At 34.3% G+C, this 21,944-nt stretch overlaps 1 protein-coding gene across 1 annotated transcript; it reads left to right on the forward strand.

The window, feature by feature from the left end:
• Positions 1 to 994: 994 nt before the first annotated feature.
• On the forward strand, positions 995 to 14,524 carry LOC144447315 (leucine zipper transcription factor-like protein 1). The gene is made up of 8 exons (XM_078137271.1): positions 995 to 1,074; positions 2,419 to 2,543; positions 5,160 to 5,354; positions 10,327 to 10,381; positions 11,417 to 11,554; positions 11,872 to 12,030; positions 13,380 to 13,484; positions 14,275 to 14,524. The coding sequence occupies exons 1-8, from the start codon at positions 1,072 to 1,074 to the stop codon at positions 14,395 to 14,397; spliced, it is 903 nt and encodes a 300-aa protein (XP_077993397.1). The 5' UTR covers positions 995 to 1,071; the 3' UTR covers positions 14,398 to 14,524.
• The last annotated feature ends 7,420 nt before the right edge of the window (positions 14,525 to 21,944 follow it).

The following is a 21,944-nucleotide window of genomic DNA, read 5'->3' on the forward strand; positions in this document are numbered from 1 at the left end:
AGTTATAATGTTGATTATTTTAATTTTGGCAGTGCCCCGACTTTTGGATTCAGAGTTTATCTCGGTTTCATGAAATTCTAATGATAACGGATGAAAATCAATTACTATCGGGAATTTGAGAACTTATTAATTTTATAAAAACGGAATTCAAACCTAAAAAAAAAACTTGAATGACTTCATAGACATAGAAAATAAATATGTTAATTTAATGATAATGGATTTGATAAAAAGCATAGTTAACTGTCTATGCTATCAAATCAGTGTGATACTTCCAAAGGCTTTATTTACACGATCCCGCGGAAATGGTTCGTCCTGCCCGTTTCCACAATAAAAAAAAGAAAGTAGATCGAAGCCCGCCCCCTTGCGGTAGGAATACTTTTTGAGACGGTAGTTGTACATTTGTACACAAACAATCCATCCAACACCTAAAATGTATTTTTCCCGTGTATTCAATTTGTCATTTTTATTATACTTTTTACTCATCATCGTTTATGATGTGTGTATTTTGAAAGTTTATAAATTCTGGTCAAAATTATTGATTTATTTGTAACTAAATCGACTGAAACTTGAAAACATTTTGGCAGTAAACTACTGTGTCTGCAGAGCTACAACTTGTGACACTATCACTGTACAGACAATCGGCGTGGTCACTCGGCAACTGTAAGCGCGCATACTTTCAGTACCACAGGCACTTGTTTGCCGAGATATGTATTAATATATGTTTCTATCAGAATACAAATTACAATAAAATATCCAATTTTATATGAAAGGAGTAAAATAACACGGGTTTCTGGGATCGCGTAGTCCATGCACCGCGAAAGCTTGTATAACTCGTGTTATTTGCTAAACACGTTAATGTTATCGATATTTTATTGTATTCTGATAGACACATTCTGATCAATATTAAGTGCCTGTGTTTGCGGCCCGACGAATTCAACCTTTCACCTTTCGCATCCGGGTATTTTCGATATCGGCGCATGCCTACTATGATCAAAATAGCTAGTGAGATCGCGGAAGGAAAGTGATTCTGTTGGGCTTCACTGAGTGAAATAGACTGTATTACGGATAGAAATGGTAAGTCTAACCATACTGGAGTGGGGTGTATAATTAGTAGAAAAGAATCTGAAGTGAATGATCATAATCTTTACATTGCAACGTCTTAGGCCATGTCTATGTTTGAAATGTCAGCTTGCTATGCACAGTGTCATCAGTGACAGAGACGCCACCAGAACATGAAACACATTCAATCTCCAAGGCCTGTGATCGTCTGCACACGGACTTGACAACATTTATTTGTGTATGTGAGCAGAATTTAAAGTCAGACAGAGGTACGAGCGAAGGCTACTCCTTGTCTTAAAGAATTTTTGACACCGGCGCATGCTGTGGTTTATTTTGTCTCTCCCTGTACGTCGTCAATGTAAAATGAATGGTTGTAACTTGTCTATGAAAACATGTGACACATCATGATCAAAGCAATGTCATCATGCATTCATGTTCTTTTCACTTCATGTGATAATTCGTGACATTGGAATTTCTTTTCAGTCCTTCACACATGCATAAAACTATATTTGTTTGCAGTCAGCTTGTCTTGTGACATTAATTGTTTGATTTGGAATGCCCTTGGCAAATCTTCCCCACATAGCATCCCTCAAGCTGTTTCCATGGAAACCGAAACATTGGGGTTAGATAGGAGTCATTGTCATGGAAACACATGGAGATCCCATCTTTACAGTACTGGGAATAAAAGACAGATATAAAATCTATAATATGCTGTAAACTGTCAATAATGGTTATATATTTTAATGATTGATATTTTTCTTTTAAAATATTTTTTCTCATAGTTAAGGTATTTTAATTTTTTAGTGTCTCAAACACACTTGAAATGAATATGAAATATAAACTGTTGAATGGATTGTGAGTAAAATCACATGTATTAAGAATGTTTTCGTCCATTTCCTGACAGATCATATTCCGTACTACGTTATCTTCATACTGTACCATCTACTAGATCTAATCAATCTTGTTACCGTCAAGGCGTTAATTGTGGTTCAACCCAATGGTGGGTGAAATACGAACGGCGCATGTCAGTAGTAATCCATCACAAACTGACAGGCTGTCGACATCGTTCTCATGTTTCTAGGACTGATATGATATCTGCAAATGTCCCACCAGGTCTCCACCTCCAGTCTGTTTAAATTAAAATCGTGAGGGGACGCAACGGCATCGTCATGTTCATATGAACGCTTGCCGGGGGGGGGGGGGGGGGGGGGGGGCACAGAATTCTGTGCGAGAGGAATGGGATAATGCCTAGACGGTATATAGTATGAAGATAATGTAATATGGAATATGGTCCATCAGGAATTAGACTAATATTAATATTTTGTTTTTTGGGGGATTTCTCTTTCCTTCTATTTGTAGGCAAATCTAGGACTGAATGAACACCATCATCAAACAGTGTTAAATTACATGAGATTTTCCCGATACAAACGGGGACAGAACATACGAGTTGTAGATGGATGTTTTGAAGATCTCAAAGATAGCAGGTTAGTAATGTGTTATCACATCAAATATGAAATTAAACATCGATTGGAAAAAAAATCTATATTTGATTAATGAAATGCTATATAGCATACTGTCGAGAAAGAGTTTGAGGCAAAATAATCACAATTTTGTGTTTCTGATAACCCAACTGATGCAAAGTTAAGCCATCGACCCTAAACATATTTTTAAAATCATTTTTAAAAAAAGAATAGAAATTCTTTGTCTTCTTGACCTTCATGCATGTCTGTTTTCTTTCCCCAGTAATACATATTTCATCAAGCTATCACAGAAGGGGTATTCTTACCAATGTTTTATTTCGTTTTGGGTTGAAGCAATATTTTTCAAAAAAAATTAAAAAAATTACAAAGATGAATAAAATAAAAACATGACCTACCTATGGTACCCTATTCTCTGAGGCTATGTTATGGGAAATACACAATTGTTGGGTTTTTTTCACCTCGGCCTTGTAGATCCATAATAAGAAGAGGTTGCACATGCAAGCAAATACATTTGTTGGCTCAAAATCATGAGGGATACAGAGTTGGAAGTTTACTTATTAAGGGGTGCACCACCCGATTTAGATTTTAAATATCCACAAAAGATGCTAAATGTATAGTGGTCCATATGTTAGTAGCTATCAATGTTTGATTCAGTTTTCTCCAGAATTTTGTCTACATGTGTCCATTTTTATCTGTGAAAATTGCCAAAATTTGTCAACAAAAATTTCCTGCAGTTAGTTTTCTCCTCAATGTTCCATACTTATTTCAAACTACAGCTCCTGTCATGCTTTGAAAGTAAAAACTTTAAAGAGTTGTCCTCAAGGACTAGTGAATTTGGTTGGGGCCAAAATTAAAAAATCAGTTGTCATTTGACTGGAAGCCATGAACTGCTAAATTCAAACCCAGGAATATAACTGTGATCGGTACCAAATGATGCTTTCAAACAAATTCCTAGTTGTCCAAGTATGGAAATTTGTAAGGTCTATTGACATAACAAGGCTTGTATTTATTAGCACTGTTTACACATACTTTCCATAACAATACTGCCTATGTCTTGAAAGCACTTGATACACAGTCTACCGATGCCCAACCCACAAACAACATACGTTATAGTCATCATACCATACAGGAGCCATTTAGAACAAAAAAAAATTGCTATATATACTCTGATCGTGATTACAACATATGTCTATGTCACTGATTCTGCTGTGTTCGAAATATGAGTCAAAACGTTCAAAATTGATATTACTGGCACTGGTATAATTATGTTATTCTCCAATGTTTTTCTTCAATCTGCTGGAAAATACTCCTGACCGAAGGGTTATCAACTCTAGTGACAAAAAACCCCTGAGGTCACTCATATTTTTCTTGACTGAATGAAGAAAAATATTGGGAATAACATTAATTATCTTTTTTACCCAGCATGTGGAGCAGATTCAACTGAGCATCACTTTCATTATCCCTTGAAAATTAGCTCAATTTGAAACATTGTCAAGTTCATGGATTCTAAAAGCTTTGTACTGCAATGGGATTCATATTTGTTGTTACATTTACTACACACGTCATTCAATATTCATACAAATTAAACATTGTCAAACAAATTCCTTGCCTGAAAACACATGATACAGAAATTATTAGTAGGAAATGAATACACAACTGGTTAAAGACAGTTGACAGGGTTTCGCATGAAGTACATGCTTCATTGTGGACTTCAAAGAATGAATAAACAGCTGTACTTTTATAACAGTACCACAATACTACAACACCAAATACTACAACAAAGGCCTATAATCTATATAGTCTGCAAGATACAGACATTCATGCCATGCTCAGTCAGCACTCATCGTCTGTACTATTCAAGGGTTAAGAAGCCTTATAGGGCTGAACAACACGACAAAGTATCTTACAGTCTAAAGCCTATACTGTTATGTTCAGTGAGGCTCAGAACGTTGTGTTGTACTATTACAACTGTATAACTTTATTTACATAATGTTGACATATATACATATCATGAAAATGATGTCATTGTCTTAAATTAATGATCAAATGTATTATTCATTAAATGTTAAAGTATAAATCATATCATTAAATATACAACTGTTCAAACGTACATTTATAGCAGATGATGAATACAGATAAGTGCAAATGATACCATTTGGATTCAGAGTAAACTTGTGAAGTATAAGCCTCGAATCCAGTCATGTGACGATTTTCCCCTACAATGCCTGGCATTTTGCTCATGATCTATTGCTTTAACTATACACCCAGAAACAGGCACAAATTCTTACTGCGTATTAACGCCTTCCTGCAGTGAGATATTAGGTCAATAGTGTCACCATGTGGTTAAAAGCAACTTGGTGGGTTGAGCTGTACCTTGTAAACATGATTAACATAATATATTCATTGTCGCTGCAGGAAATCGTAATCTATTTTTAGGTTTGAATATATGATAATTAAATTACAGGAAAATGCCAGGCTTGCGGTAGAGGAAAAGTGAAATTCTCACACGACTGGATTCGGGGCTAGTGAAGTAAAAAACTTCATATCAAACGAGCCTCAGTTTCGGTAAGAAATTTGAAGTACCTGTTGATTATTGATTTTTTGTAATTTTTCGTACAGACTGACAGAAGACACTTTCACTGTAGATGAGGTCAGTGAAATGTTAGACGGTTTGGAAGCTGTTGTCAGAGGTGAGGTCGAGTTGGAACTCATCAACACATCACATACAAATGTACTTCTCCTACGACAGCTATTCCAACAGGCTGAAAAATGGCATCTCAAACTACAAGCTGATATATCAGAATTAGAAAATAGGTAAGTGTAGTACATTTAGTAATGGTACTTGAAGAGGCACAAGCTGAGTTTTTAAGCTTTTTACTCAAGTGGAAAAAGTTGATAAAACCACATTCCAGTATAATTGTCTTCTGGCATTGTTAGTACAGTTGATTGCATATTATGGATTTCCCTGAACATTTTTATTATACATATGATAAACTGCATCATCGGATCATTCACAAGTTATATCAAAATATCAGGTTTGAGTTCAGTCAATTGAAAGTGGTCGCTAAGTGTGCTTCAGTAATTAAAACAGTGCAAGTACCTTCTAGATATGCAGCGAAAATTACTCCCAAATAGGCCTTTTTTTTACGAATTTCAGAACATATTCATTTTGAAACTTGATCTTACCAGTTTCAACATCTAAGTCACCAGGGCTCTAAATTTAGCAAAGCACATAAAGTCAATGGAAAATATAGTGTTCATGTTTCGAAAATATATTAATAGTAAATGTATACAATAATTAATATAGTAAAATATAGTTACTTTGGAATTGTGAATTTGAAATGAATACCTATCATTTCATCATCAAGGTTCATAGTACGAGTAGACAAAATGAAATATTACATTCAATTTTAATTTATTGTGCTAAAGTGAAAATAATGCAATATCTATTATCTATAGTAGATTTTGGTATTGTCATCATAAATAATAATGTCACATGGTTTCAACTCAAATTGTAACAACTGGTATACATTTTGTACATGTATAAAAATTACATTTTTGGTATTTCTCGCTATTTTTAAATTCAGTTGGCAAATCACAGACACACATACAAATGTACAATACACAGAGATGCATGTAAATTTACACACATACATGAATGCATGTACACACACACACATGGAGGGGGGAGGGAGAGACAGAGAGAGACAGAGACAGACAGAGACAGACAGGCAGACAGACAGACAGAGAGACAGAGAGAGAGAGAGAGAGGGGGGACACACACGCAATTCTCTGAAGAAGAAAAAAAGTGTACATCAGTTTAGTAGAAAGATTTTGATCTTTCCTATGAATACGATATTCATGTAAAAATGATAGAAGCCATATTATTTGAAATCTACATAAAACCATACCTAGTTCATACAGTAGGAAATTCTAAAATGACTTTTTTCTTGAAGACTAAGACTGTTCTTGAAGTAATTCATGTAGGATTATCAAGTTGAGTTGACAATTCCCTTGATGAGATACCTCTCTTTCCATTATAAAATAACAGTCGAGTGATTTTTCAAATTTACTAGTAGAGTTTCATGCGAATAGAATAATTCATACAAAATGAATTGAAAATTGAATACTTTGGGATTCTTTTATCGTAACAGTAATTGAATTTCCTAGGTTCCTTATATCATTTCGTATTCTTTAATCAGTTTTGGAGTTTGTTGAGTGACTCGTCACATTGTAGTATGCACTGATGTAAGATGCTGGAAAGATAATCTCTGTCAACAATGCGTCTCTGATATTACTTTCTGGAGTCATTTCGTCATCTTTTCTTATAATGTAATTACCGAGGAAAATAGGAATGATAGAAAGAGATTTGTCAGTACATTCAGATAATGTTTTCACTAGAACACAATTATAGTATTTTGTAGCCAAATATAGTTGAATAATGGAGAAAGTAATCTTCTATGGCCTTGATGTAGGTTTTATGGACAGAGATTGTACAGAGAATGGGCTCAGCCTAGATGGATGTTTTATCAAATATCCCTTGAAATGCTAAAATACATTTGAAATAGATACGATCAAACCAGAAAGACTATAGAGTTTCAATTAGGCAACACATTTTTTTTTTAAATCTCACACAGCATTTTTTGCTAAGAATTACATAAACAATATACCGTGGTACTTGCACTAACAGCGTGCAAGCAGACGAAATGTTATGTTTTATCTCAGTGTGAACACAAATAAACATTTTTGTGTTTGAATCTTCCTTGTTTCATCTGACTATGATGTTGATTTGTGTTCACAGTGAGAATAAAATGTATCATATTATATGTTTGCATGCTATCAGTGCCTGTTGCTTTATGTGGTTTGTAACAAAAACCTTGTGGATGACATGGAAAACATTGAAATGCCTAATTGAACTTCATAGTCACTCTGACTTGATAGTAATTTGCATAGTTTTGGTAATAATGTTGAACTTGATATTAAGAACTAATTTCATTTTTGTTAAACCTGTAATCAAATCCAAGTCTGGACCATCAAGTGGATTATTTATTGTATTACAATGCTCTTTTTTAAGCTTTTGGAGGCAAAGTGTGCTGAGTGGCATTATAATTTATATGGAAAATTATTGCAAAGGTGGAGTTAATGATTTTTCCATAGCAATATATAAGGACATCGTTATTATGGTATCTCATCGCACTAACCCAAATTTTTGAAATTTAGAAAAATATGAGATTATTAAAAAAAGTGTTGGTTTTTGAATCATAAAATGATTATATGTGTGCATTTTCATGATTAAAATTGAAGAATCTGATTTTTTTTTCAGCTGAAACACTACACCTTAACTTTCATGATATGTGATATGAAATAACCTAATTGAACAAATCTAAATCTCACCTACCCTAGGTTCATCCATGTATGTGTGTGCATAAACCACTTATCACACATTCTAGTATCAAGTAACAAAAAATGAGGTCATAATATACAAATGTATGAATAAATGCATGGTTTTACAATACATTAGTTTTTTGTTCTTTCTCAGATTTCTCTATTATTCTTTATCGTATTCTTAGTACAATTTGCCAACCAATTTTGTTAATGGAAAGATGTAGTTTGAAAATCAAGCTGAGTGAAATTTTTTAAAGACCAAATCCATTTTATGATTTGTCTACTTTCTGTAGTCTGTCTAGGAATTTTCTTTTGGGTTGAAAAGTTCAGTACAGTCAACTTATAGCTACATTTTAATTATTTATAATCAATAAGATATATAGCTTAATTCAGGTCAATACATCCATTTAGTTTAGTATTTAAAAATTAAAGGTTTTAAATCAATGAACCTCTACTATTACCAGTCGTATATCAAAAAAGAGTTGAGTCCTCGTTGTGTCCTTGTTATAAAAGACAAAAGTAAATGCTGTTGGTTAAAATGATAACAAACAAGTTTTCTTTGGGTTTATTAGGTTGAGAGAGGGGGGGGGGGAATAATTTGTCTTCTCGGGATGTTGGAGCTATTCCAAATCAACAAACAGTTGCTATCATTCTGCACCTAGTAACTTTCACGCTGGCGAGTGTGTGTGTTGTGGGTACATGGTGTATAGTGTGTTCAATTTATTTTATATATATACAGGTTGTTTGGTTCTGTTTGGTTCCTCTAATTTCAATGCTGATAATAGCCTTTAAACTGCTGATGAGCCGTATCTCGAAATATCTGTTATTACTTGTTTAGGTACTGACTAGCATAGCGGGTTCTATCTATTCAATGTACTGGTTGTTTGGTTCTGTTTGGTTCCTCTAATTCCAATGCTGATATAGCCTTTACACTGATAATGAGCCGTAGCTCAAAATGTCTGTTATTACTTGTTTTTCAAGGACTGAAGTAATACATATTACGTCCTGTACTGGTTTTCTTGTGGGTCACCATGTACATGTAGGTTAGGGAACACTGCGTTACAAGAAATTGCTGTGCGACAGTGCACAACAAATTGGCATTGAGAACACACTGTTCAGGTGGATGTCAATGTTGTCTTTATTACAGTGGTGGAATTCTTCTCTGAGAAATTACAGTAAATTAATGATGGCATAGTATTCATTAATTATTAATAATGCCAGTAAACAAAATATATTAATGAGTTTGTATGTAATAGTTCAGGGACAATTGAGAGCTGGTAATTACTGAAGGCTGTCAAAGTATAAAAATACATAATTCATAATTGTGTTATCAAATATAAATGTCTTACAGTTTTTTTGGAGAAGCTTGCCCAGGCTGTCAAACCATCTATTAAGAATAGTGAGCCTGATCACAAAGTTTCATGTTGAGATAAACACAAAAAAGATAACACACAAACATCCCATACAAAATTTTTATTTATATTTAGTTAATGATATAAACAGTAACTGCATGAAAGAAACAGTTTAATTAGCTGTAACAGATTCATTGTTACTGTGTCTTTACCAGGACTTTTGTGTTTAATTTTACCTTAGTAGGGACAGCATTGTTTTGTGTGTGTTGCTTATTCCTTCTTGTTCGTGTTTTAGTTCTTTTGAGTATGTTTATGAAATTGAAAAAAAAATGACATAATTTTTTTTTAAAAACTCAAAGAATTGAAATGAGCAAAATAAGTTAAACAGCACATATCAGATACATTATAAATTCATTATTCGTAATCCTGAAAAGGTTGTCATAATATTGATATATTAATGTTTTCAGTATAACTAGAATTTCATATGCTTAAAATGAAATTGAACAATTTCTGTTAGAAAATTTTGTCTTCCCCATAGACAAAATTATTATGGTAAAAAAAAATATTCAAAGGGCCAGGATGAATAATAAATTGTAAAAAATATTATTTTGATGGCTATCATGTTGATCTAGTCATCGGACATCCAATATGCCAACGTAACTTTTTGTAAGAACATTATGATGCAAGCTCATCTGTGTATGTTACTGTATCAACATGGAAGTTTTAAACTTTTGAGACATTACACAAACAATTGATATTTAGTGAAAGCAAAACCTGAAGCTTTCGTCCACACCCGTGGACTTGTTCATTAGTCTGATGTTCTTTTGTCACATGATTCCAGTAATAAATCATGTGACCAGCCCAGAACATCAGACTGGTAATCAAGTCCACAGGTGTGGACGAAAGCTTTAGTTTTCATTTCACTAAATATCAATTGTGTGTAGTGTCTTCAAAGTTTATGTCTATGTTGAGGACATTTTGTGTACTGTAGTTCATTTTGTTATCAATAATTGACAATTTGTTCACGTCTGTTTTTGTTTCTTTTACAGAGAATTAATAGAATTAATCCAAGATATTGAAGAAAGAGAGTTTTCTGGCAAACCTGTGAGTATTTGTATAACTACTCTCATGTTCGTAAAAAGTTTGGTTCTCCATTTTCCAAAACAAAAAATTAGTAGCCATTTTGAATGACTATATTTGAGACGTTGGCAGTTTTGTGAAATGATGGATGATTTTGATATGAATATGTCATACATGTGTATGTGTTTGACTGAGAAGTCTTCTATCAAGAAAAAAAATGGAAATAAATAAATAAATAAATGAATAAAATAAATTGTTAGAAAACTGCTATGTGATTGGCCCATTCATACAAGTCAGTTAATGATGTAGAATCACAGCAATGATAAAATACAGATTATTCATAATAATTTAATATAATTTTTGTTAGTACAGAATTTTTTCAACTAGCACAACAAATGATTCAAATTAGCATATATGCATATTAATGATTGTGCATAACTTTCTGTGGTCTATGTGGTCGAAACAACCCATATATAGAGAATATAATATTGTTCATGGTTCCAAGAATCAATCGACATACTGAATGATTAAATCATTGCATGATCAAGGTCCATAGTAGATGAGTCAAGATGTTGAATTCGTTTCCAGTTTATCAAATCCAAAGTAACTATCTTGTACTGTCTAACACTATTACCCTGGTACATGTAGTTGAGTCTTCGGTTTTTTTAAGATAAGACACAAACTAAAACTATTGTCGCAACATGGATACAACAGTGATAAGCTATTGAATAGATGTTGGATTAATTATAGTCTCAGTAGGGAGGTGTCTCTGAAAACTAGTTTATTTAGAGTTTCATAAACTTGTAGGGCTGTTTTGGGACTTCCAATGCTTACACTATGTTGATCACAGTGCGATTAAAATTGCACCACAGGGGAACTGCTATCATCCATTTGTGTAATCTACCACATTGAAAAACAATAGATTTAGTTTGTGTCTATCTTAGTAAACTGGAGGCAGGATTGTACCAGTGTCATATCTTGACTATATAGCATTGTGATCATACCAGTGATATATAATGAGTGTGTTTAATAATATGTCTGTTTTGTTTCACTTTGCAGTCAGGAAAACCTAATTTTGACATGAAGAAGTTGTCACCACTGGAATCTGGTGGAGCTGAGTTACTACAACAAGAAATTGAAAGACTTAATGAAGAAAATGAGAAATTGAGAGATAGACTCCGATCTGTAGAAGCTAGAGTGAGTGATGAAAGCTATCTTATAACTTCATGGTGTGAGCTTTTCACCCAAACAGGCAGGAATAACCATTCAAATATCTTTTGTATAATATAGATCTCTTTTGCCCCAAGTGTTTTTTAGTAAGCAAAATTTTTTTAAAATGTATGTTTTTGTTAACATGACTTGAGAAAATAGCGTATTTGTATTTGTTATATTTTGCAATAGCATAAAATATCACATTATGGATACGTTGCCTTTTATAATTAAATAAATAAATAAATAAATAAAATAAATGAAATATACATAGTATATATTACCTGTTCTGTGAATAATTTCAGGCTACTGGCGCCTTACATGACAAATCTAGACTTGAATCTGATCTTCAAAGAACACAAGATGAGCTGAGAGATGCACATGGAAGACCTATTGGTGATAGAAGTGGAGAATTTGCTGACTTGGAAGGCAAAATGTCAAGAGTCAAGATGGAAATGGAAAAGGTAAGGAGATATACATGATGTTATAATATGTCTGCTATGATATGCATGATTTTATTAGCAATATATAGGATATGATAGGAAACGATACAATATGATATGGTACGATACAATATGGTACGACACACAATATGATACGATACATGATACGACAATACAATACAATACAGTATATGATACAATACGATACGATACACAAAATGATACGATACATGGTATGACGATATGATGCAATACAATCTGATATGCAATATGATACAATGTGATACAATACAGTATGATGCGATATGATACAATACAATACGATACACAATATAATATGATACAAAGATACGATACAATACAATATGATACAATACAATGCGGAATGATATGATACATGATATGGTATGACTGTGATGCAATAGTATACAATGTGATGTGATACGAATTGATACATTATATATGATACGATATGATATATTATTATGCAATATATTTTGCCATATATGATAGACCTTCAGCCTGTAATGTGCCAAGTTAAACTATATTGTACTGCTCTGTCCTGCCTGACCATTATTTTTGCAGCCTATATGCAAATTTCATCTCTTGGGTATATATTTACAAGTAGATCCCCTCTCAAGTGTCATCAATCCCCAAAATATATACAATATGATATATAATAAGTCATGTCGTAGAACATGTATTTGGCTGGATATCCTGGATATCAGATCGTGCTCAACCAAATATAACAGTGTAAGATTCAACAGATAGTATGTACAGTAACAATTCATTGTCATTATATTTCATAACCCAAACAGTAGGTTGGTACAAATATACTAATACTCGTCATCATCAGGTCGAGCTATTTTTATGTTGCATGTTTCCTGGTACAATGTAGGTCGCGTCAATTTATACCAGAATCTCTTTTTCCAAAGTGTCAACAAATGTTGCAGCAGGACGCCCTTTTGATCTTTTTCCTAGCTGTGGTTCCCAGAGCAGAACTTGGTGGCTAGCTTCTCGTTCTCTTCTCCTGCAATGACCTCTGAATCCGAGGTGCTTCTGTTGTAGGGTTTGAGACACCCTTAGGCCCCGGGAGGGAGCCATACATACTAATAAATGCATACTAATTGACAGTAAAGACCTCTTTCATTTGAAATAATTTAAAATTTCTTACAACATATTAAAATTTGACAGCCTGTCGAGTCCACCCCTGACAATGCTGATAAGATATCATTATAGAATATGTGAGATTCATATTCCTAAACATTTTGATAATTTGTGAGTTGAATAGGAATATAATGCTGAATCCAGAGTCCAGAAAAATATATTCTGAAGTTTACTACTTTTTCCCCTTAATTTTCGAACTTTAGAACTTACAAAGTAGTGCAAGTGCTCAAGATAAGTTGTCAGGTGATCTGACAGACACAAAACATAGGCTGCTGGAAATACAAGAACAACTAGAAATGGCAGAAAGGGTGAGTAAACTTGCTTTGATGAAGATGTTGTTATTGTTGTTGTTGTTGTTGTTGTTGTTGTTGTCGTTGTTATGAAACACAGTAGAAAGTCTTCATAGCTGATGTAATTATTCCTATTCTGGTAACCCATCAATGTCAAAAGAATTGCCACAAGAGGGTGCCCTCACCTGAGGAAATAAAGTAAATCACATGGCAGTATGGAGGAGTTTAAATGTAGTGGAAATAACTCATTCTGTTTGTGAAAATTATGTGATCTTTAGCAAAGTTATAAGAATGCTTTGACTGGTTGAAAATGTAACTAACTTTGCTGTGAAACACTTGGAAATGATAATTTAAAAAAAAAAAAATTAAAGCTATAGTGCTCAACAATCATGGCCTGCCATACAGATAACACCCCTAATCCAAATTTCAAGGGAACAAAAGTTTGAAGTGACAGAAAGCTATCATTTGTCACATGTGACAAACATATATGGAGCACTTTTAAAGTCTTGTTATAGTAATGACCAACCCTGGTCTACATTTTGTCACTTCATTGCAGTAAGGTCATATCTGCCTATACTGTATACAGTTGCATAGCAGATACGACCTTTACTGCACTAACGACGATTTCCTGTTGAAACTCTAGTTAGAGTAGCACCCCTAGTGGCAAAACTGCACAATCTTTTGTCTTTCTTATAACTGACACATCATGAATTACATCACTAATTGTTTGTGTACAGTTAATAAGATAAGATATGAATATCAATGAATTCATGAATATTCATATGTGTTATTTATATCAACCAAATAGGAGTTGGAGAAGAAGTTTAGTCAAACAGGAGCCTACAAGAACATGAAGAAAATGTTGGAGAAAAAGAATGAACAAATAAAGGACTTGAGAAGACGACTACGTAAATATGAACCAGATGATTAGAGAGAAAAAATATGCTGCAGATATATGAATTTCCCTAAAATGTAATGTAACCATTTGTACAGTTCCAATGTAGTCAGTCTGAGAGGACACTGAGGTAAAATTTCTTTTTGAAACAGTGAACTTTTACCATGGGGGGGGGGGGGGGGGGGGGGGGTAAAATGAAACCTCTTGACTCTTGAAGAGTAAATTTTTATTGCAGTGTTTTTGCTAAGGTTGGGGAACCTTGGTAACAGAAAGTGGAATATGGTAAAAAATTAGCATAGTTTCCCATACATTATACCATAATTTGGTTGGAGAACCCCCGGTAAAATGACTTGGGAACTCAGGTAGACTTTACCTGCTTACCGCCCTTAACAAAAATACTGTGTTGTATTGAAAACAATCTACAGAAAACATGGTGTTGTATAGGCACACTATGTATTTTTGAAACTGACATCAAGTCCATTACTGCTTCAGTCAGGAATTTTACTTTCATTGTTATGACTATAGTCACTCATTCTTGCTGTAAGGCTAAAATCTACACTAAGTGTAGTCACAAATACTTACAGAAATGACATTGTAGGCAGCTGAAAAAAGGGCATGTGAAATTGCTTCTTTGGTAATATTCCCATTATCAGATGTGTCATGTATGTAACACTTGCTTATGACTTGGAGTTAGACGGATTTCGGTTCTATGCTGTACATTTTTTTATGTCATGACTACATGTACATTTAGATTTTATGAAAGTCTTGCCGTACACTATGCAATGAGTTCAGCCACTGATAATTTGAAGCACCGCATCAGAAAGCAACATAATTTAGCTAGTGTAGAAGATAGTGGCGTGTACATCAACGGAATTTAGTGTTTTTGCAAAGGCTTGGGAACCCCAGTAAGATATAGTGATGAAATCAGGTAAAATTTGTGTAGATGTAATTTTTAAATACTGGTGGGGGGGGACCCCAGTAATAGCGTAATAGTGATTGCAGAGTCCAATGAATGGGCCTTTCAGATAACCCCAGTTAAAGCCTTGGAAATTCTACCTACATGTAGATACCAGAAGTCTAAAAAAAACAAAAAAACAAAAATACAGGTAGTACCCGCTGACACAAACGTAATCCTCTCCTAATCTTGAATAATAATAGTCAATGAGTTGGCCTCTATCAGATATGTACTTTCTTTTAGTATACATAGGTAACTGGTCAAACACTGATGTCAAAGTACATCATTTCATTGCTTGTAAGCATAATTACAATCTCTGCCTCTTTGTACAAGGTTTTCAGTTTTCTCCATCTTCATATTCTGTGATAGACTGTAAGGTACATCGTGTCATTCCATCCTCACCAGTCTGCTCTAACTCTGAAAGGGTTTGACCGATGTGTGAGGGCGCCCTGTCATGACGTACTTTGCAGTCTAATTCTGTGATAGTGTATAAATGATATATTATTATAGATCTACATGTAATCTTGAAGCATTCCTGAATTTATGCTTGAAGTCTCTGCAAAAGTGAATTCCCACCAGAAATACTTGTGAGAGACACCTTCGTTTCAGATATTTTTTTCGCAGTGATTTTGCAGATTTGTTAAGCTGTAAAGAATATACCTGCGTAAAAAACCTTTATGAGTACAAAAGTGTAGTTAATGCTCAGTAAAGGTCACAGTTCAGCTTGAACTTTCAGACAGAAACACCAGAGTACAGGCGCCAAAGTAATTTTTTGGAAACCAGCTGAGCCAAATTGTATATATATACACGATCATGCAGAGCAGTCTCTATTTTGATTTTAGACCAAGCATATTAAAAACTTCTAACATGAGAATGAAATTCAGATTTAGTATGTAACAATATTATGAACTTTAAAAAAAAATACAAATTAGCATGTCCATGTATTTATGTATACATAGACTGTTTATTTCAGCAGCATATTGTGAAGTGTATGATATTGATCAGTTGTAGAGCAAATTACAGGGTATTAAGAATTTATTTTGTCGATTCTGAGTTTTACTTGAGATTTAGTTTTAATATTTCTATGGTAACTGAAATGTACAAAGTAGAGTAAAAAACAATTATAGATGATATTCTACCATCAATAGCAAAAGTGCAGTCAGAATTATAAGTTAAGAGTAGTCGTATAAAAGTGATGTAAGAATACATTAAACTTTGATGCCCCCCCCCCCCCCCCCCCCCAAGTTTATGCATGGGCTTAATACGTAACAGTAAATACCACCATAGTCACTGGTTTTGTCTGTAATTTATGATGTATGAGGGCGCCCTCACACCAGCACTTATGTTGTATGTCCATGGAAGTGTGATTAAATCAACACATGATGGAAACACTATGTTCGATTAATATAGTGTATTTGTTTACATTATGAAAGAACTATGGTAAACAAGAAATATTTTTTTATAAATAAATGTTCTTGTCTGCAGTCAAGTTAACATGGTAATTCTTTTTGAAAAGATGTTCCTCTTTCTACACAGGGGGTATTTGTTCACACACAAAATAGAAGTCAAAATTAGGAATATTCTTTTAAAAAGACATTAGGTGTTGTAAAGTTGTAGTTAGTGATTTCCACTTGTATAAAGATGAAAATATAAGATTTAGAAATACAGATCATAACAGATTAAGTGTGAAATATGAAATATGAAAAATGGAAGTACCATAGTTGTATACTTTATGTGTTTGTGTTAGGTGCTAAAGTATCCTGGAATTATTAGTTTCATATTTGTAAATTTACAATGTATGTTTTTTAATAGTCTTGAAAATTTCACTTTTTTGTGAAAAAATTATTCAGTAACATTGTAGCCTGTTTACCGCGCTGTCAAGATACATCGGTAGCTGGTTGTACCTCCTAACCCTTCACACCTCTCGAGGGCTAACGAAGTATCTCGACAGCACCGTAACTGATTCTGTATTTTGAGTTATATCTCCTACTTACGTGAAATGAGCAAAATATGATCACCATGTTATTTCATTTCAAATTTTGCTCCCGTCCACCAAAACTGAATCGGAATACAATTAATGCAGTATGTATACTAAAATGAAGATGTAGTGGTCAGCAATCTAAAACTAAATTCTGATTTATTGCAGGGAAGTTATTTTGAGTGCGTGTAGAAAAGTGATTATACAGCAGTTATTTGTAAATTTTGGTAATTCACTTTTTTTCGAAATATTTGTAAGAAAGAAAACCTGTAAGGTTTTAGAGTAGCTACTTAAGTTATATTATTAATGTCTCACTGAGTACTTGTAGTGACTTATTTCACTTTCCAGAGTTTTGTGTAGAGATGCCACGAAAGACGACGCTATTGTATGAATGTCCACAGTTCAGTGTAGATTTTACCAAACCAGATACAACTACATGTAGTACCGTTATTCATATTTGTTGAATAGAGATTACTGTGATCAGATCACCAATTTATCAGCAGCAGACAACTAAAACTGAGTTTTGAAGGTGGTGGAAACTCGTTCTCCTTATTACAATATTAAAATTCCCTTACACAATGACCACAATAAATATTAGGGTATTCTGCAATCTGTATGTAAGCTGTGTCTTTTCACGTACAGCACCGCACCTCTGGAACACTTTCGCCACTGGGAATACGTCAAAAGCCCACAGCTTGTTCTTTTAGGAAGAACCTCAAAACATAACTTTTCAGCAGAGCTTTCAACATGTATACGTAATTGTACAGCACCTCTGAACTTTACTTAGTAGTGGATACTGGCACTTTACAAATGACTTGATTGATTGATTGATTGATTGATTGATTGATTGATTGACTGACTGATTGACTGACTGACTGACTGATTGATTGATTGATTGATTGATTGATTGATTGATTGATTGATTGATTGATTGATTGATTGATTGATTGATAAAAGTTGTTCAAGTCACCTGTTACAACTAGTTAACATTACAGACTAGAATATCATGTGTTCAGTTGTGCATTTAGTGTAGTTTGTTTCCTGCTGTTTGCAGTCACCATGTTTGTGAGCAAATTTATGTATGTTTGAGAGTGTTATAAGGAGATGACTTTCGGTACCTTCAAAGTCAGTTTTACTTGTCCATCACTGATGAAATGATGATCACAAATATGTTGCAATATATAATATGTTTGATCACAGTCATTTCTTTTCAATAGCTATAATGGTTTTACACGATTTTACTGTAATTGTAAAAATCCAGTCTTGGCAAATAATTGTGAAATAATCTCCACAAACATGATAATCCAGATTATGTCAACAAAAAGACACAGAAGTACAAATTTGAGTGTGAATTACTAGTATTGAAGATTTGCTAAAAGTGAGAGAGATTAAAGAAGGTGCAGCAAAAAATGAATGTTTTTAGTTTCATCATTTTACTGTAAAATATTTAGGAAGTCCCTATCATGCCATCAACAATGCCTACAGACGACGTGTACCCATCATGTCATCAACTGAGCTAACAATACCAGAACCTGACATGTACCCATCATGCCATCAAAACAATGCCAGAAGACGACTTGTACCGGTAATGTCATCTAAGGCATCCATTGACATTAACATTATACAAGCTAGGTAGTTATTCTTGTATGGAATTTTTCTTCCTAAACGATCCAAGTAAAATTGTCACTCTCAACTTGTACCACTTTCAATTCACGCATGACATCAATTATGAAAGTTTGAAAAATTAGAACCAGAAACATTCATTTTTGCAATGTCACTACTTTAATTCTGTTGTCTCTATATTTAAAAAAACATTCACCTGTTTTCATCTCATATATGTAAGCATAAATACCAAAGCATAATATTATTAAAATATGGGAAACGATATATTACATAATTAATAATTTAATGAGAAATAATTTACAAGTAAATGTTGTAATTGTGGTTGTCATAGTAATCAAACATTGTGATTCTCAGCTAATAGAAATTAAGCTATGATGCCTTGAAAGATCATTCTTTGATTTCAGTAATAATCTACCTAGATATTTGTAAAGCCGTCCTGTCATATGTACTGGTATTTTTCTTTATAGTTTCTGTAATAAAGAAATTTTCAATATGTTTCAGTCTATGATTCTAACTGTAAAGTGTGTGTGTGTATGTGTGTGTGTGCATTTGTGTCTGTCTGTCTGTCGCTCTGTCTATGTGTGTGTCTATGTATAAATTATGTATGTATGTATGTGTGTGTGTGTGTGCCTAAGTTTGTGTTCATGCATGTGTGTGTGTGTGTGTGCACGTGTATGCAATGAAATCCTGAAAGCCTAAAGTTTGTTTTTCATTGACAAAGAAAAAAAACCTAACAACTGGAGATAGACAGCAGTAGTTATGTAGAATAGCAAACTATAAATTGTATTTTTATAAGAAGTTTGAAATATCCCATCCTAGAGGATATGCGAATGTCTAAAGTATTTCATGAAGACACAGACAAATATATAAACATGACGTAAACTACAAAATCTTCTGAAGATTTGTTAAATTATCAAAGTTTAAAATAATCTTGGATGCGTCACTATTTTTACGGAAAGTTTCGGAGAATCCCGACAGGCGGGATGGTGCGCCACCTAGCGGTTGAAGGCGAATGTAAATTTTACTTTTATCGTATACATCATCACAAGTCAAATGTAGGCCATTGTGTTGTCCCGCATGTGGTGCAGACTTCTCTTGTTAAAAAAATATATTATCAAAATATTAGCGCACCCGTGTGGTCAGAGTTGACCTGAACGCCTACAGCTTCTGTTGAAAAACAGGTATGTATACAGAGGCGAATTTGAGAGAGAGACTCGCGTTTGAGAGCTCGCCAGAGTCTAGCAAGATCTTGCAATTTGCACTTTGCGATATCGTTGTGCAAATAGCAAGAGTTCTGTATTTCGGAAACTCACATGTAGTAAAAGTCATTTTTTTACTTATATTGTGACGTACTGTCGTGCAGCGCAGACAAGTGCAGTAGTTAATATCACGGCTTGTTTTTAATCTAAGTTATGTGATTGATTGATTGATTGATTGATTGATTGATTGATTACATCAAAAGGTATCGAACGTACGTACGGCAGTGCACAGTGACAAAGTGAGGAGGGACAGTATGATGGGAACCGAGTCCTGATCCCGCCTTCCTTGATCCTCTGAAAGCAGGACTATTAACAGTGGGGGATGGTCCTAGATTTTCAGGAAGCAAACATTGTCAGTATAATTTATAAACAACACGTTCCCGGACTTCTCTCAAGTCTTCAGTCTATGATAATCATTTACTCGCTCACAAACGATTACAATTACATAAAGCGCAAATGCTACCGGAAACTACATCACTAAAGTATATCGTCGCAAAACTATGCTGAGGTTCTAAATTCCCAGACCCCCACAAGTGTCGGTATACCCAGACTCTTGCTGAGCCCTCAACGGCAAGAGTCAGGGTAACCGAGACTTTAATAGTAAGACCCCCCCCCCCCCTCTCAAAAACAAACTAAAGGGTAATACTCATGTAACAGTAAGCCAAGGACACTGTGACATCATTACTGACTCCAGTCATTTTAAAACATAGAGAAATGTATTTTATTAAATCCATCCCCGGTTTTCTTCTCAAGGTAAAGTTGACTTTGCAAGAGGAGATTGGAAACTCAAGTGACACAGATGGCTATTGGGATACTGCCACCAGAACTTCTTGAAGAAATCTTACAGTATGTTGACGGAGTGTCCTTGGTACAAGCTCAGGCAGTATGCAAACTATGGAACCAAGTTATCCGGAACCTTAACCGGAACAGAGACGTCTGGAAGATGAAATGCTTAGAGGAAATATCAAAGGGGGTTTTGATTGAAATAACTGGTATACAAGATTATGTCAAATTGTGTGAACGGAAATCCTCAAAGACGAAATTACCAGAAGACAAGAAGTATGTGAAAGGCACAGGACCAAATCTTTTTATAGGGAATACTGGTACACGCAAGGTTCCTGTAGACAGTCATTTTTGGAAGGAGGTGTATGCTGAATGGTACAGGGGTCGGTTTATTGGAACATGGGCATTGTTTGAAGTTGGAACAGCAGAACGGAGGAACACACACATTACTTTCACATGTGTCAAAATCTCAGGTATGTGTCAACTTATTAAAACCGAATTAAAATTGAAAATGCCATATTCTGCTTTCAATCACTCGCTGTACAGTCATTTTTGAAAGGGGATTCACTTGAAGGCATCCCAAACTTGGGACGGGGGGGGGGGGGGGGGGGGGGGGGGGGGGTGTTAAACTTTTCATCATGTAACCAAATACATAATATGGCAAGTACAAGCATTAGCATTCTATGATCAATATTTTCACACTAATATTTCTTAGGGTTTTGTCACTATATTCATCTTCAACTCCAAAGTCAGCCAGATTGATAATATTTAGTTATTGTCTTTGATCAGGTCTGGCTTCACTGGAAGTGATGATGGTGAAGTCAAACAGGGTGATAATAGATTTTAATTATTCACTTTTAAATCAGGTCAGTTTATCTTCACTGGAAGTGATGATGGTGAAGTCAAACAGGGTGATAATATTTAGTTATTGACTTTTGATCAGGTCTATCCTCACTGGTAGTGATGATGGTGAAGTCAAACAGGG

This window comes from Glandiceps talaboti, chromosome 16 (genome assembly GCF_964340395.1).
Source record: "Glandiceps talaboti chromosome 16, keGlaTala1.1, whole genome shotgun sequence".
In the NCBI taxonomy this organism is placed as follows: domain Eukaryota; kingdom Metazoa; phylum Hemichordata; class Enteropneusta; family Spengelidae; genus Glandiceps; species Glandiceps talaboti.

What these genes read in the sequence shown, in the direction of transcription:
- LOC144447315 (XM_078137271.1), top strand. An exon ending in TCCGATCTGTAGAAGCTAGA is followed by an intron (nt 11,555 to 11,871) that starts GTGAGTGATGAA and finishes GAATAATTTCAG; the next exon opens with GCTACTGGCGCCTTACATGA. An exon ending in TCAAGATGGAAATGGAAAAG is followed by an intron (nt 12,031 to 13,379) that starts GTAAGGAGATAT and finishes TTCGAACTTTAG; the next exon opens with AACTTACAAAGTAGTGCAAG.